Raw genomic sequence first — 13,176 nt, forward strand, 5'->3', positions numbered from 1 at the left:
GGCTCCACCTGGCTTCCATTGTAGACCTAGAATTACCTGCTCCTTTTATAAAGCACTGAGACATGAGGTGAGAGATCCTGTGCTTTAAAGACAAAAATGTATGTTTTTAGGTGTCATTCTGTTTCTTTTAATTAGAGGGACCTGTTTTAGGCATAGTTCGGGGGGATTTTTGAGGAATGCTAAATAGTTGTATTATTTTGATGATCTTCAAGCTTTTATTTCACTAGGTCAATAAAAGAAGCCACCCTAAATTTTAATTATACAGCTATAAAAACAATCAAAAGAAACAGAAGTCTTGATAGTAACTCAGAGATGCTTAGCCTGTCAGTCATTTCTTAAGATGTGATGTTTAGAGACTGTGTGTATGTATAATGTCTGTATGTATATACATCTATACATACTCAGAAAACATAAAAATATACATAAAGATATATTATCGATATAAGTTAATGAGTCTATATTTGTTCCCCAACCTCCATTTGTGGTTCAGTCAAATATTTGTTGAATTCCCATTATACATTAGGTTGTTCACGGTGATTACTTACTCTCCCAAATAATTATGTTTAGCCAAAAAATATTTTAGACAAGTTATTCAGAGGCTCAAAAGTTTGCAAGACATTGAAATGAACATGTTAGGTTTAAAACAAGATGATTATAGCATAACACAGAATTTTCTATCACCATGTGCCAGGCACCGATCTAGGCAATGAAGATAGAGCCGTGAACAGGGTAATGGTCCCTGCCATCTTAGGGCACATTAAGGGAATAAATATTTAACATTTAACATTAGGGGACAAATATTAGCAAGTAAAGAGAAACAGCCAATACACAAACCCTGTTGGCTTCACATGCTCTAAAGTGCTTTACAATTATTATCTTATTTAATTCCTACAACCTTGTGAAGTCAGTAATTTTACCATCCCTGCTGGATGGAGGAAGAAACTGAGGGACAGATTGCCTTGTCAATGGTCATAGAGCCCAGTCCCTGGCTCTAGATGCCATACTTGTAACCTCTTTGATAGACTGCCTTTCTGCACCCAAAACAACAAATGTGAATTTAATTTTCAGTTGTGGTAAGCAGGGGAGACAAACGGCATAAGTATGATAGGAAAGCAAAGAAGAAGGAACATCTGCCTTGGGATCCTAACACACAGGTCAAGAAAGGGCTGCCTTTCTACTCAGGGATCAGAAACAATGTGACTTCACTTCTGCTTTTACTTTTTTCTTTTTTTAGTCACCAGTTCCAGTGACCCCCAAGAGCATCCAACGCACACACCGTGAGACATTTTTCAAGACACCCGGCAGCCTTGGAGACCCTGTCCTGAAGAGAAGAGAAAGGAACCAGTCACGAAACACCAGCTCGGCCCAGAGGAGACTGGAAATCCCCAGCGGCGGGGCTGACTGACCTGCTGCTTTGCCAGGTCAGGGAGGGATCAAACGCCCTGAGAGTCCCGGATGTCCGAGACGGAATGCGAACCTTCCCGTCCTGAGCACGGGTCCTTCCTCTGTCTTTCATCCACACTTCTGTTAACTTCCCACCATCATCAATCATCTGATTTCCTGAAAGTAATTAATTGTGCATTTAATACCAGTTAGAGTTCCGACTCTCTGCATGGTGTCACAGTGAAAGCGCCGACTGACTTTAGTGGTTTTGATTCAAGAATCGTCTTATTGCTGGAAGTAGATCTGAATAGGCTACCGGAGCCTTGTGGTTTTTCTAAAGAGGGGCGCTGTCTAGCACTTAACTAGGGTAAGCATTCTTAACATGTATTTCCACTTACCCTGAGTAAATCTGTGGTGAGAGAAGCTTCCTTTCTGCAGTTTAAAAAAGCTACCGCTTCCTTAGGCTTTATCAGGAAGCCACCTTCAGTTGTGAATCCTATGGTATTATTTATTTTGTTCCTGAAATGGGATTTAGTGCAAAAAGTTTACAACTACAGTCTTTAACACATTTTTTTCAGGGTATGACGACTTGAATGTTTGTACTTTTATTCTATAATTTGCCCTGCACTTATTCTACAACTTAGTAATAATGTGGATAAATGTATCTACATGACACATGTCAAGACCAAAATAACTGTGAATGACACACCTTGCTGTAAATGAACTGTGCTAACCCTGACTGTGGGCATGAGAACAAAGATGAACTCTAGAACTCTAGCAGCCTAACTGCTGCTTCTCAAATAACTGTGTGAACAGTGAGATATTACTGTTCGTTTCTAAAAATCCTACTGTGCCCAGTTTCCTTCACTACATGCCCTGCGTTTTTTATTTAAATGTTTAGCTGTAGAGCTATGAGATATGGATGTCTTCTAACAATTGCTGTGTGTAAAAATCAGGATGGTAGAAAGTGATTACATGGGAAATTGGAACCTGGATGAGACCTTTTCGTTGAATTCTGAAGAGTAATTACGTGAAAATTGATATAGGGCAAGAGATGATTCTTTTGTTTTTCTTCTACTTCATGTGCGGAAGAGTAAGAGGGAAAATGGACATATGTTTCATAACCAAGGATATTCAAACCGTAGTTAGATGGTACCTCTGAAAAATAAGTATGGTGAGCACAGGGGTTGGTTGGTCTAGCATGAATACAATTTTGGAAACTGTTATGCAATTTCCCTTTTTTAACCCACATTACTTTGGGGGTGCATTAAGTAGCCAAACTATACTAGTTCTTTGTATTCCTAGACTTGCTGATATTTACCTCTCTCTTGTCTCTTCAGAGAACAAGGGAGCCATTCTCTCCTTCCTACTTTCCTTCATTCCCTTTTCCTTCCCTCCTTCCTACTTCTTTTCTTCCTTCCTTCTTCCTCTCTTAAAACTTCTATCTTAGATGTAGAATCCTGGTGTAGGGTTTTATTTTATTTTAATTTTTTGACCCAATAAAATGTTATATGAAAGAATAAAAATATTAATTTAAGAGACTCTGGGAGTCTGAATAAAGTAGCTTTATATTAACTACAGGATAATATTAGCCTTATTACCCCACAAGATTTTTTTAAACTTGAGGTAGGTAGCTACATTAAATAAATTTGCTACTTATATAAAAATTTTTATCAACACTAAACTTTTAAAGTTTACAAGATTTTTTTCCCCTTTTTTACAGTCTTCTATAGAGTTAGGTTAAAATGTGGTTTTAACCACATCAACAATTGCATGGTACTGATGATCCTGAACTAAAACTGATGGGTTCTCTATCAAAACAAATAAAAATATACCTTTTTCAGGTTTCAATCTGTGCAGGGTGTATGCATTTTAACTCTCCCATGCTTAAGAACTTCCACAAAATATTTCATGGAGAGGTCTACATTTAGATGGAAACACAAATTGCCTTTCCCCTCGCTGTTCCTGAATGCTGTATGCCTGTTTTAACATTTTTGCTATCTTTTTTTATTCTGATCATGATATAACCATCTTAACCTCAGAATTCATATTTCTTGAGGGGTGTTAAGAAGCAGTCCCATTGGTGAGGATATTATGACTTGGTGACCATACTTAGGAATAGAAAACCAAGCACAATTGCTTCTGTATTCAGTATCCACTTCTTAATGTGGCTTTATATGTAAAAATAATAATGCAGTGGTTGTTTGTCAGGAAAATGAATCTTACAGAACAACTGGTGGAATTGAAGCTGCTGCGCTAGACTTGGATATTTTGGGTAGTGAAGAAGCAATGGCAATCTTAAGTCTATTATTGTATAATTTAGTAAAAGAAAAAAATAATCGGTGGTGGTCCTACTAAGAGAATGCAGCTTTTTTGAGTTGTCACAGAGGCTGTGTGTGCCCTACACTGACCAGGGTTTGTAAAACCCTTTCATTCTGGTACAAGAGTCGGGGGTATAACTTTTATACTTGAATCTACCTACCAAGTTTACATTTCTCAATTCCTTTTTGTAAGGTGCTATTTCTGTATTTAAATAACTTTCTTTTAACGTAAAGCTGCTTTCTGCTTATCTTATTGCACTGCTAGTTGTATGTAGGTATTAATTTTATTGCTGCTTACTGCTTTTGTTTTCTTATTATTTAGCTCTGTTCTTTTTCCTAATGGCTATATTATGTATAGCTATTTACTTGTAACTGTACTACATGTAAACTGATTTTTTTGTCCTGATTCTTTTCTAATATTTTTAGGAAATATTAAGCTTTATAAAATAGCAATAAAAAATAATTCATTTAAGAAGAGATGGTGGTTGTATTTTTGGTAGGCTTTTTTTGCATACTGTTTTGAGTAAAACCATTAACAGCTACAACATAGCCAACCAGGCCCTCATAAACGTAAGTCAGATCTTTTTGCTGACACCACCCTGTGGTTGCTAAATGCTGAAACTTACTGCATCAGAATTTCATGGGAACTTGCAGGGGTTGAGGTACTGTGTAATTGAGCTTCTGATTTCTTCTAAGTCCCAATCTCTGTAGGTTTGGAGCTTCCAGATGATTCTGATGTTTATCCAACCTAGGAATCACAGGTAAATGCAGACCACCCCTCAACTTCTTATGGCATCCATTAAGTCAAATGCTTCTCAGTGTAGCTAATGCTCACCTTTCACTGAAAGCCAATTTCTATCGTTAGCCCTCACTTTTAAATTGACCTGCAAGCAGACTTAATCTGATGTCCCCTAGCTCTTTATATCCCCGGAGTGATCTATGTTGCACTGTTGTCGGACTCCCCTGCTAAATTCTGAGGTGACACTTGGAGATGTTTGAGCTGATTCACATGGAGAATTCTTCAAAGGCCTCATCTTGAGAGCATTTGCCTGAACTGTGATACAAGCAATACATATTCTTCCAGCTGCAGCTCTCCCTCTGCTGCTGGTTCTCCTGCTGCCCATTCCACACAGACCCTTGGGCAGGATTTTGAATGGTCCTAGTCTGGCCCCAATGTGGTTAACTGAATCATGGTGGTGGTTTCCCCCATACTGTACTCGTGGTAGAGAATACGTTTCGTGAAATCTGATGGTTTTATAAGAGGAAACCCCTTTCACTTGGCTCTCATCCCCTTTGGCTGCTGCCATGTAAGGCGTGCCTTTCGCCTTCTGCCATGATTGTGAGGCCTCCCCAGACACGTGGAACTGTGAGTCCATTCAACCTCTTTTTCCTTTGTAAATTACCCGGTCTCAGGTTCATCTTTATCAGCAGCATGCAAATGGACTAATACAGGCCCTATCTCTTATCAACCACATGCAGTGATCTTTACCTTGATTCTAGGAGAGAAAACCCAGCCAAACACATAGGCTTCTCCCTCCCTCCACTGCCAAAGCTGCTGGGCCACTCATCTCCCTTAGGTCCCCTAGGTGAGTCAGACACCAGAGCATACCTCTCACTGCAGGAAAGAGGTGAGAGAGAAGCATCACCCTGAACACCTCCCCTTATTGGCTCGTAAGTGGCAGAAACGAAGAATTACAGCATAACTTCAAAGAGATCCTCACTAAATCCATTTCTTTTTCCATCCCTTCAACCCTTTCACAGACTTGTAGGTGAACGCATTCAATACTTGGTTCACTAGTTTTGTAAAACTTCCTCCATCAATCCTGCAGAGTCCAACACTTTTGGAATGCAGCATTTCCTGTGACTAGGTGATATAGCCAAGCTTCCCATTCAATCTCCTGTTACAATAGTTACAAGCTGCCATTGTCCAGGATGTGCAGTTACGGCACTCCATATTTCACACTTATCAGAGTAACTTTTGACAGCTATCAATTTGTTTTTAGTGTGAAAATCAGTTTGATTAATTTGATGTCCTTTTCTACCCGAAAATGCTTCTGAAATTAATAAATCATACCCAAAGCTAAAATTATTTTCTGATTTTCATTCTCTTACATCAAAATCCTCTTTTTGTAACTAACCCACTGATAGTCTTTAATTTGACTGTCTCTTCTATTAATGTAGAAACATCCAGTCTTGCCCCCACTGCGCTCTGAAGAACTCAATATTCTTAATATTAAGATATTAACTCAATATTCTTAATAGTAAGAATCAAAAGTGGATAATACTGGTAAAACAGTTATTTTTTTACTGTAAGATTAGAGACATAAACTTATAAGAGGAAATATACATTCAAGTTTTTTAACTGGTTTGATTATGAGACCATTTTTTCTTAGACTATCTTACAAGCAGCAGAAGATACTCCAAGAAGCAAAGAATCCCCTAAACAACCCCTAAAATTTGCTTGCTCTTCACTGAAAAGAAAAACAATATTAGCTTTGTAAGGGCAGAGCCCCTAGGCGACTTATATCCATATTCACCATACCCACCACAAAATGTGTACCCAATACAAAGTTGGGGGGAAGAATATGGGATGGATGAGTTAGCACAAACATTGTTTTTTAAAAACCTTAGAGGGCTCTTTCATTGCACGGTTCCGCGTACGTAGCTTGTTTGTTTTGTTTGTTTTTGTTGGTTGGTTTTAGTTTAGAATGGCCTCCACAGCATCACCAATGTTCATAAAACAAAATTAATCATGATAATTGTGCATTTAAACTTTTTTTTTTTTTTTTTGAGATGGAGTCTCGCTTTATTGCCCAGGCAGGAGTACAATGGCATGATCTCGGCTCACTGCAGCCTCCACCTCCCGGGTTCCAGCAATTCTCCTGCCTTAGCCTCCTGAGTAGTTGAGACTACAGGCGTGCACCACCACGTCCGGCTAATTTTTGTATTTTTAGTAGAGACGGGGTTTCACCATGTTGGTCAGGCTGGTCTTGAACTCCTGACCTTGTGATCTGACTAACCTCGGGCTCCCAAAGTGCTAGGATTACAGGCATGAGCCACCGCGCCTGGCCTCTGCATTTAAACTTTAGTGGCATGACATGCAGCGTTTTCCTCTTAGGCATGCCTTTCCAGTTCCTACAGAGTCTACCCTGGCTCTCAATTTGCCTGCCAGCTGTGCAAGATATTGCCTGTTGACCCTCAGCATTGATTTTCACTCCTTTTCTAAGTTTTTTTAATCACAGGGGCAACAAGGTAGGCAACTACATTTCCCACATTCCCTTGCTACAGATGATTTTGTTAGTAAAATAGACTCATGCAAGATTTGGTAGGTAGAAAGGAAGCTGAGGCTGTTCTCCCTCTTACAGTAGAAGCAATTCATGCACAAATTGCAGCAGACTCAGTTTTTGCAGCAGCCATGCTTTATTCTACTGTCTAGTCCAGGACTGTGTATCAGTTGTGACACTGGCAGTGGTTTTACACTGTTTCCAGCCATCGTGCAGCAGCAGCATTCGCCCCATCCTTTGAGTAGCAGCCATGGTGGCATGATCCAGAAACACTTCACAACAGCCCCTTAATTTCCACTTTCCCTTCCCTCCTACAATTGTGTAAGCACCTAATTCCCTGTGTTAGAACCTTCCTGTTAGAAATACCTAGAGTGTTTTCTAATTTCTACAGAGAACCCTGCAGTGCTATTTCCCACCTCTACTCCCTTCTTCTCCCCACTCCTCTGCCCATCCTGTCACTCTACTCTTGGTGATCACATTCTTCATCTTATTTTATTCATCCATGCCTTAGTGCCAGCCATTCCCTTTTTCTAACATGCCCTGCCACCCCCATTTCTCTTCCTCTGTCAGGCTACCTCATATGCATCTTCCCAAACCCATTTCAAATGCCCATCCTTCAGAAAGAAGTTGTTTTCCTCACCCCATTGTGAGATCCTTCAAGGCAAGAATTCACTTTTTCTCATCTAGGGCCCAGCATTGGGCTTAGTATATGAACAAATAGTCAACCATGCTGAAAAGGATACACAATAGTGCACCCTGACTTATTAGAGTAGCTGTGGTTAAATATGCAATGGCAACATGAAAATAGTGAGTACAATAAACAGAAGCTTCTCACCAAAATCAAACATTTTATGCATAGCCCTACTGCACCATAGTCATGCTAATTATTTATTTACTCAATGAACATTCATGGTTCCTATGCAAACAGAAGAAGCCTTGGTGGGAGGGCATTCTACCCTCTTTTTTTCTCTTTAGTAACGGTAGAGAACTCTAGAAACTTAATGCCCAATGGAACTTTAAAAATTGTCTTATTTGTGCACCTATTTTACAGGGAGGAAATAGAAACAAGGAAATTAAGTAACTTGTCCTGCATTATACAGTAATTTAACCACAAAGCTGAGACCAGAGCACAAAACTCCAAATATCCCAGTCCTGCACACTCACCCCATGCTATGCCACTTACCAAACTAAGACAAATTGTTTTAACAAAATGTGATAGGTGTAGTCCATGCAAACCCATCCATACAATTCTCAGATTGTATGAATTTTATAGACAACACACTTGTATGTGCAGGAAGTTGTAATTTTATTATGCAGACAGTCCTCTCTTTACACAGTACTGCAAGACCATAAAAACAATCATGCAAACTGAAAATGTGCAAAGCATTCTTCACATTTGAACTGGTCTTGAAAGATGCCTATTAGATTGCTAGGTGGGAGGCATTTTAAGCCAAGTGACTGCTGCAAAAGCATGCATGCATAATTGCAAGTGTTCTGTGACCTCTTAAATTTTATCAAGATATTAAAATTCTCTTACTGTTGGCTATAGAGAAATGAAAAGATATTAAAACTAATATTTATTTAGTATATAATTTTTAATATTAGATTGAAAATTAAAGTGTTTTATTTCTTTGTAAAAACTTATCAAGAGCAGCTTGAAGAGCACTTACCTTCTCATCAACATATAACTTATGATAAGTACTGAACATCTTTTCTATGCCTTGGGGAATTGTCATGTTCCTTTCTAAGTTTGGATCAGCTTCCAACATTTTATCTTTTGCACTTTTGATTGCAGAAATATCTCCAAGAGTTCATTTAATGGATAGTTTTTGCAGACATCTCTTTCTCTAGGACACCTTCATTGTTTTCATCACAGCCATTTGCCTCACAGGTTGATACATTCACCCTCATTAAGTTTCCATAACTACATATCTACAGTTTCTCATATGGTGCTTCACTTTCGTCTTTACTGGCCAATTGTGTCTCCTGATTATTCATTTTATTAAATGTCATGTGTTTATCACCAGGAAACAAACAGGCAACATTACTCCATGCTTTGCTGTCTACATGAAGAGAGACTTTGTGCATCAACAACAGACTTTGAAATAAATGACATGATTGCTTGTTGGTCATGATGGGCATCTGTTATTTATGTAGAGAGGGTATCATAGTAACTAAAATCTGAACCATATGTGTATATATGTGTGTGTGTGTGTGTGTGTGTGTGTGTGTGTGTGTGTGTATTTCTGGCATTGAAATTAATTTCTATTTTAGGCCCTCATTCTATCTTCTGGCAGAAATTATTCTCAGTCAGTTCAGCCCCCACTCTACACACAGCTCCCTGAAACTCTCTAGAGGCAGTTGAAGTACTTTCAGTGGCAAGTATTTGAAAACATAATTCAAACAGGCTTAAACAATAAGGGGCATTGTTGGCTTACCTCACTAAAAGCACAGAGGTAGGGCAAGGACTCCAGGTCGTTTCAGCTCCAGTTCATTTGGTTCTGCTTTGCTCCATATGTCAGTTTAATCCGCAGGCTGCAGCCATGATGGTTCTACACAAGCCAAGTTCAAAGGAAGAGAAGAAAACAACTTATGAAAGTTCTTCCAGAGGGGTAAGAACTTTTTCAGAGTTCCCCAGTAAGTCTCTCCTCAATTCTTGATGGTCCAAACTGAGTTCCATACCCATTTCTACATCAGTTAGGTCCAGATAGGATTATCTTTATTCCATTTAGACCTACCCTGGAACTGAAGCACATGGGCTCCTGGGACCTGGGGAGGAGGGGTAACACCTGACCAAAAATCAGGTTCTATTAGAATGGAAAAGGCATAAAATAGATGCAACAGCAATTTCACTACAGCCCTGAACCCGCTTCCTACAGTCACACATCAAGCCATGAGCAAGGGCAGACTAGTTCTCAGTCCTTACCTCTTCAAATTGTCATCAGCTGAGATGTACATTTTCCCTTCTGCTCCTTGGCCCCAGTTATCCCTTTTTTGCTCTTTGGCCCCAGTTATCCCTTTTGATGTCACAGCAACTTCCTTGGGCGCCAAATTCACTACCTGGAATACCTGGCTAGGCCTTGCTCGGCCCTCCTCATTGGAAGGCAAGGCCACTCTAGCTCGGCTGGCTCTCAGTTCAATGTCACCACGGCACTCACAGGCTCTATGAAAGCTTTCTACTGCCTTACTCACCACTCAGGGGCCCAGGAGAGGCTTATGAGGCTGTCTCGGCTTCCTTCTGCCAAGAAAAGCCACAGTTTTATTTCCTGTGAACTCTGGCCCCTTGGAGCCACCATTGCTAAAGCTGCAACTTGAAAAGCAATTTGCTTTTTAAACCCTACAAGGCCACTCTCTGAAGCCTTTCAATTATGTTGTGGGCATAAATCTTAGAGAAACTCTCGTACACAGAGAGACAGGTATAACGGTGTTCACTGTGCCATTGTTCGCAGCAATCAAAAGATATAAACAAATTGAAGTTCCAACAACATGGATAAATAAATTGAGATCTATTTCCATAATGTACTACTACTAAATAGTTTAACTGAAATAACTAGATCTATATGTAACAACATGGATATGTCTAAAATATCTACTGCTGACTGGAAAAAGCTATAAATATAGCAAATGTTAACAGGTGGTAATTCGGGGATATAAATTCTCATGTCTTTTTTGTATTGATCTCTGTACCTTTCTGTATGATGGAATAATTTATAAAATTAAATGAATACAGTGGACCCTTAAACAATGAAGGGGTTGGGGCTGCGAACTGCATGTAGTTGAAAATCTAAATGTAACTTCTGACTTCCCCAAAACTTAACTACTAATAGTCTACTGTTGACCAGAGGCCTTACCAATAACATAAACAGTTGATTAGCACATATTCTGCATGTTGTACGCATTATATACTGTATTCCTATAATAAAGTAGGCTAGAGAAAAGAAAATGTCATTAAGAAAACTACAGGAAGAAAAAATGTATTTACTATTCATTAAATGAAAGTGGATCATCATAAAGATCTTCATCCTCATCATCTTCACATTGACTAGGCTGAAGAAGAGGAAGGAGAGGGGTTGGTCTTGCTGTCTCAGGGGTGGCAAAAGCAGAAGAAGTGGAGAAGGTGGAAGCAGAGGCAGGAGAAGCAGGCTTGCTGGGTGTAACCGTTGTTGAAAATCATTCCCGTATAAGTGGACCCACACAGTTCAAACCCATGTTGTTCTAGGGTCAACTGTATTTTTAACCATTTTAGAAAATGACAACCATCTGTTTACTGTGGTTACCAACAGTTCCTAGATTTTGGAATTTTGTGATAAGTTATTACATTGGCTTGAAGACCTGTGATCTCTTCCTGGAGGAAGTTTGTACATCCTTACCATGTTGAACTCAAGAGAGGCCATGAACTTACTTTTTCTAAAGAAACTAGACGGAAATTATGTGTCTTCCCTTGGAACAGAAGTTTTGAAAGACTGCTCATGGTTTACAAGATCTTGTTTCTCTGCCAAGAAACAAGATGCTCCAAATGGGCTGCTGCTCTGTTACTGTCTTGGGCAAGAAGCAGAGCTGTAGCCAAATTGTAATGAACAAGGACTTGTCTTCAAGTTGTTGAGTTTTGGGGTTGTTTGCTATCTCAACCTAATTTAGGCTATCCTGACTGGCACAATTTAATAATAATAAGTGAGGGGACCAACACAGCATGGCCAACATGGGATTTTAGAAAACCAGAGCTTTCAAAATCATTGCTAACATTTTCCAATACCATCTTTTGTTGTTGGTTTGGTTTTTTGGGGTTTTTTTAGGCAGAAGTTATTATAGCAAAATAATAGTTACTTAAACTCAGTGAATCCAACACTGAAACCTTAACGATGCCCCCTCAACCCCTACCATGGCAGCTCATTTGGCATCAGCCTTATGAAAAGCTTCCTTATAGACAAGCTTTTAGGATAAACCAGTGATTTCAGCATTGGTGTGGAAAGACTTTTCAAAGGATAGATCTATACAGATAATTTTAGCGGGATTAATTTATTTATATCTTCAAATTCCATCTGTATGCATCTCTAAAATGTATTTGCCTAGGTAATCTCTGGTCAACTGTTAAACTAGTTCTCTGTTCCCATCGCCCCTTTCTCTAAATATTCCCTCTCATTGCAAAAGAAGAGCTTACCTCCCATGCAACTGAAGGTTACAAAGGTTCCCTGTCTGGGGTATAGAAACCTCTAGAACATCCATCACAGGAATGATTTGAAATATTAGTGTCTGTGCTGAAGGAGTAAATGATTCTGATGACTGGGCACCAAATCCTGCTGCAGGTCCTGTGGTTTCTGATTCTTTGGCTGTCAACAACCTTGAAGCAAAACCTAATCGGGTTGTCCACTGGTCATTAAAAAAAGAAAATTATTTAAAGTGTAAGTCAGCTGGCCGCAGTGGTTCATGCTTACAATCCCAGCACTTTGGGAGGCCGAGTCGGGCGGATCACCTGAGGTCAGGAGTTCGAGACCAGCCTGGCCAAAATGACAAAATCTCGTCTCTACTAAAAATACAAAAATTAGTCGGGCTTGGTGGTGAGCGCCTGTAATCCCAGATATTCAGGAGGCTGAGGCAGGAGAATCTCTTGAACCCAGGAGGTGGAGGTTGCAGTGAGCCAGGATTGCACCACTGCACTCCAGCCTGGGCGATGGAGCGAGACTCTGTCTCAAAATAAAATAAAATTTTTTAAAAGTATACATCATTTGAGGCAAATAACTTGGAAATTGTTCTAAAATTCAGTTAATGCTACCTAATAAAATTTCTTCCATTCTTAAGTCTGTGAGTGAAGTTTCTTGAGGCTTACAACTAGAGAAAATGATAAATATGAACAGTATCAATCTAACCCTTGTCTCATTCTAGCAATATGAATATTCATCATGGATATGTAAACTAATTTTTTAAAGCCTCGTATATCTAAAGTATTACTTTTAATGTTTAATAATTATTGATAAGTATTTTAACATATTTGTGTTTCAATCAATTGTATACTTTAAAATGTAGATAACTAAAGCCTTGTGGTCAACAGAAAATCATACTTTAAATTTTAACTTATATATTTATTTTGTTACAGAGAAACATATAGTATTTTATATATACATAATATTAAATATAGCATTATATATTAAAACATAAATGTGTGTACAACAGAATTTAAGTCTGTTGGGGAA

At 39.0% G+C, this 13,176-nt stretch overlaps 1 protein-coding gene across 1 annotated transcript in view; it reads left to right on the top strand.

Annotated features, from left to right (window-relative positions):
• The window catches only part of E2F7 (E2F transcription factor 7), a 44,535-nt gene extending 40,359 nt beyond the window's left edge, over nt 1-4,176 (top strand). The window contains exon 13 of the mRNA XM_017872510.1: nt 1,235-4,176. Within this exon, the coding sequence (XP_017727999.1) occupies nt 1,235-1,405 (171 nt within the window). The 3' untranslated portion in view covers nt 1,406-4,176. The remainder of the gene's footprint in view (nt 1-1,234) is intronic.
• The last annotated feature ends 9,000 nt before the right edge of the window (nt 4,177-13,176 follow it).

Source organism: Rhinopithecus bieti, unplaced genomic scaffold, assembly GCF_001698545.2.
Source record: "Rhinopithecus bieti isolate Rb0 unplaced genomic scaffold, ASM169854v2 scaffold_5476, whole genome shotgun sequence".
Taxonomy (NCBI): domain Eukaryota; kingdom Metazoa; phylum Chordata; class Mammalia; order Primates; family Cercopithecidae; genus Rhinopithecus; species Rhinopithecus bieti.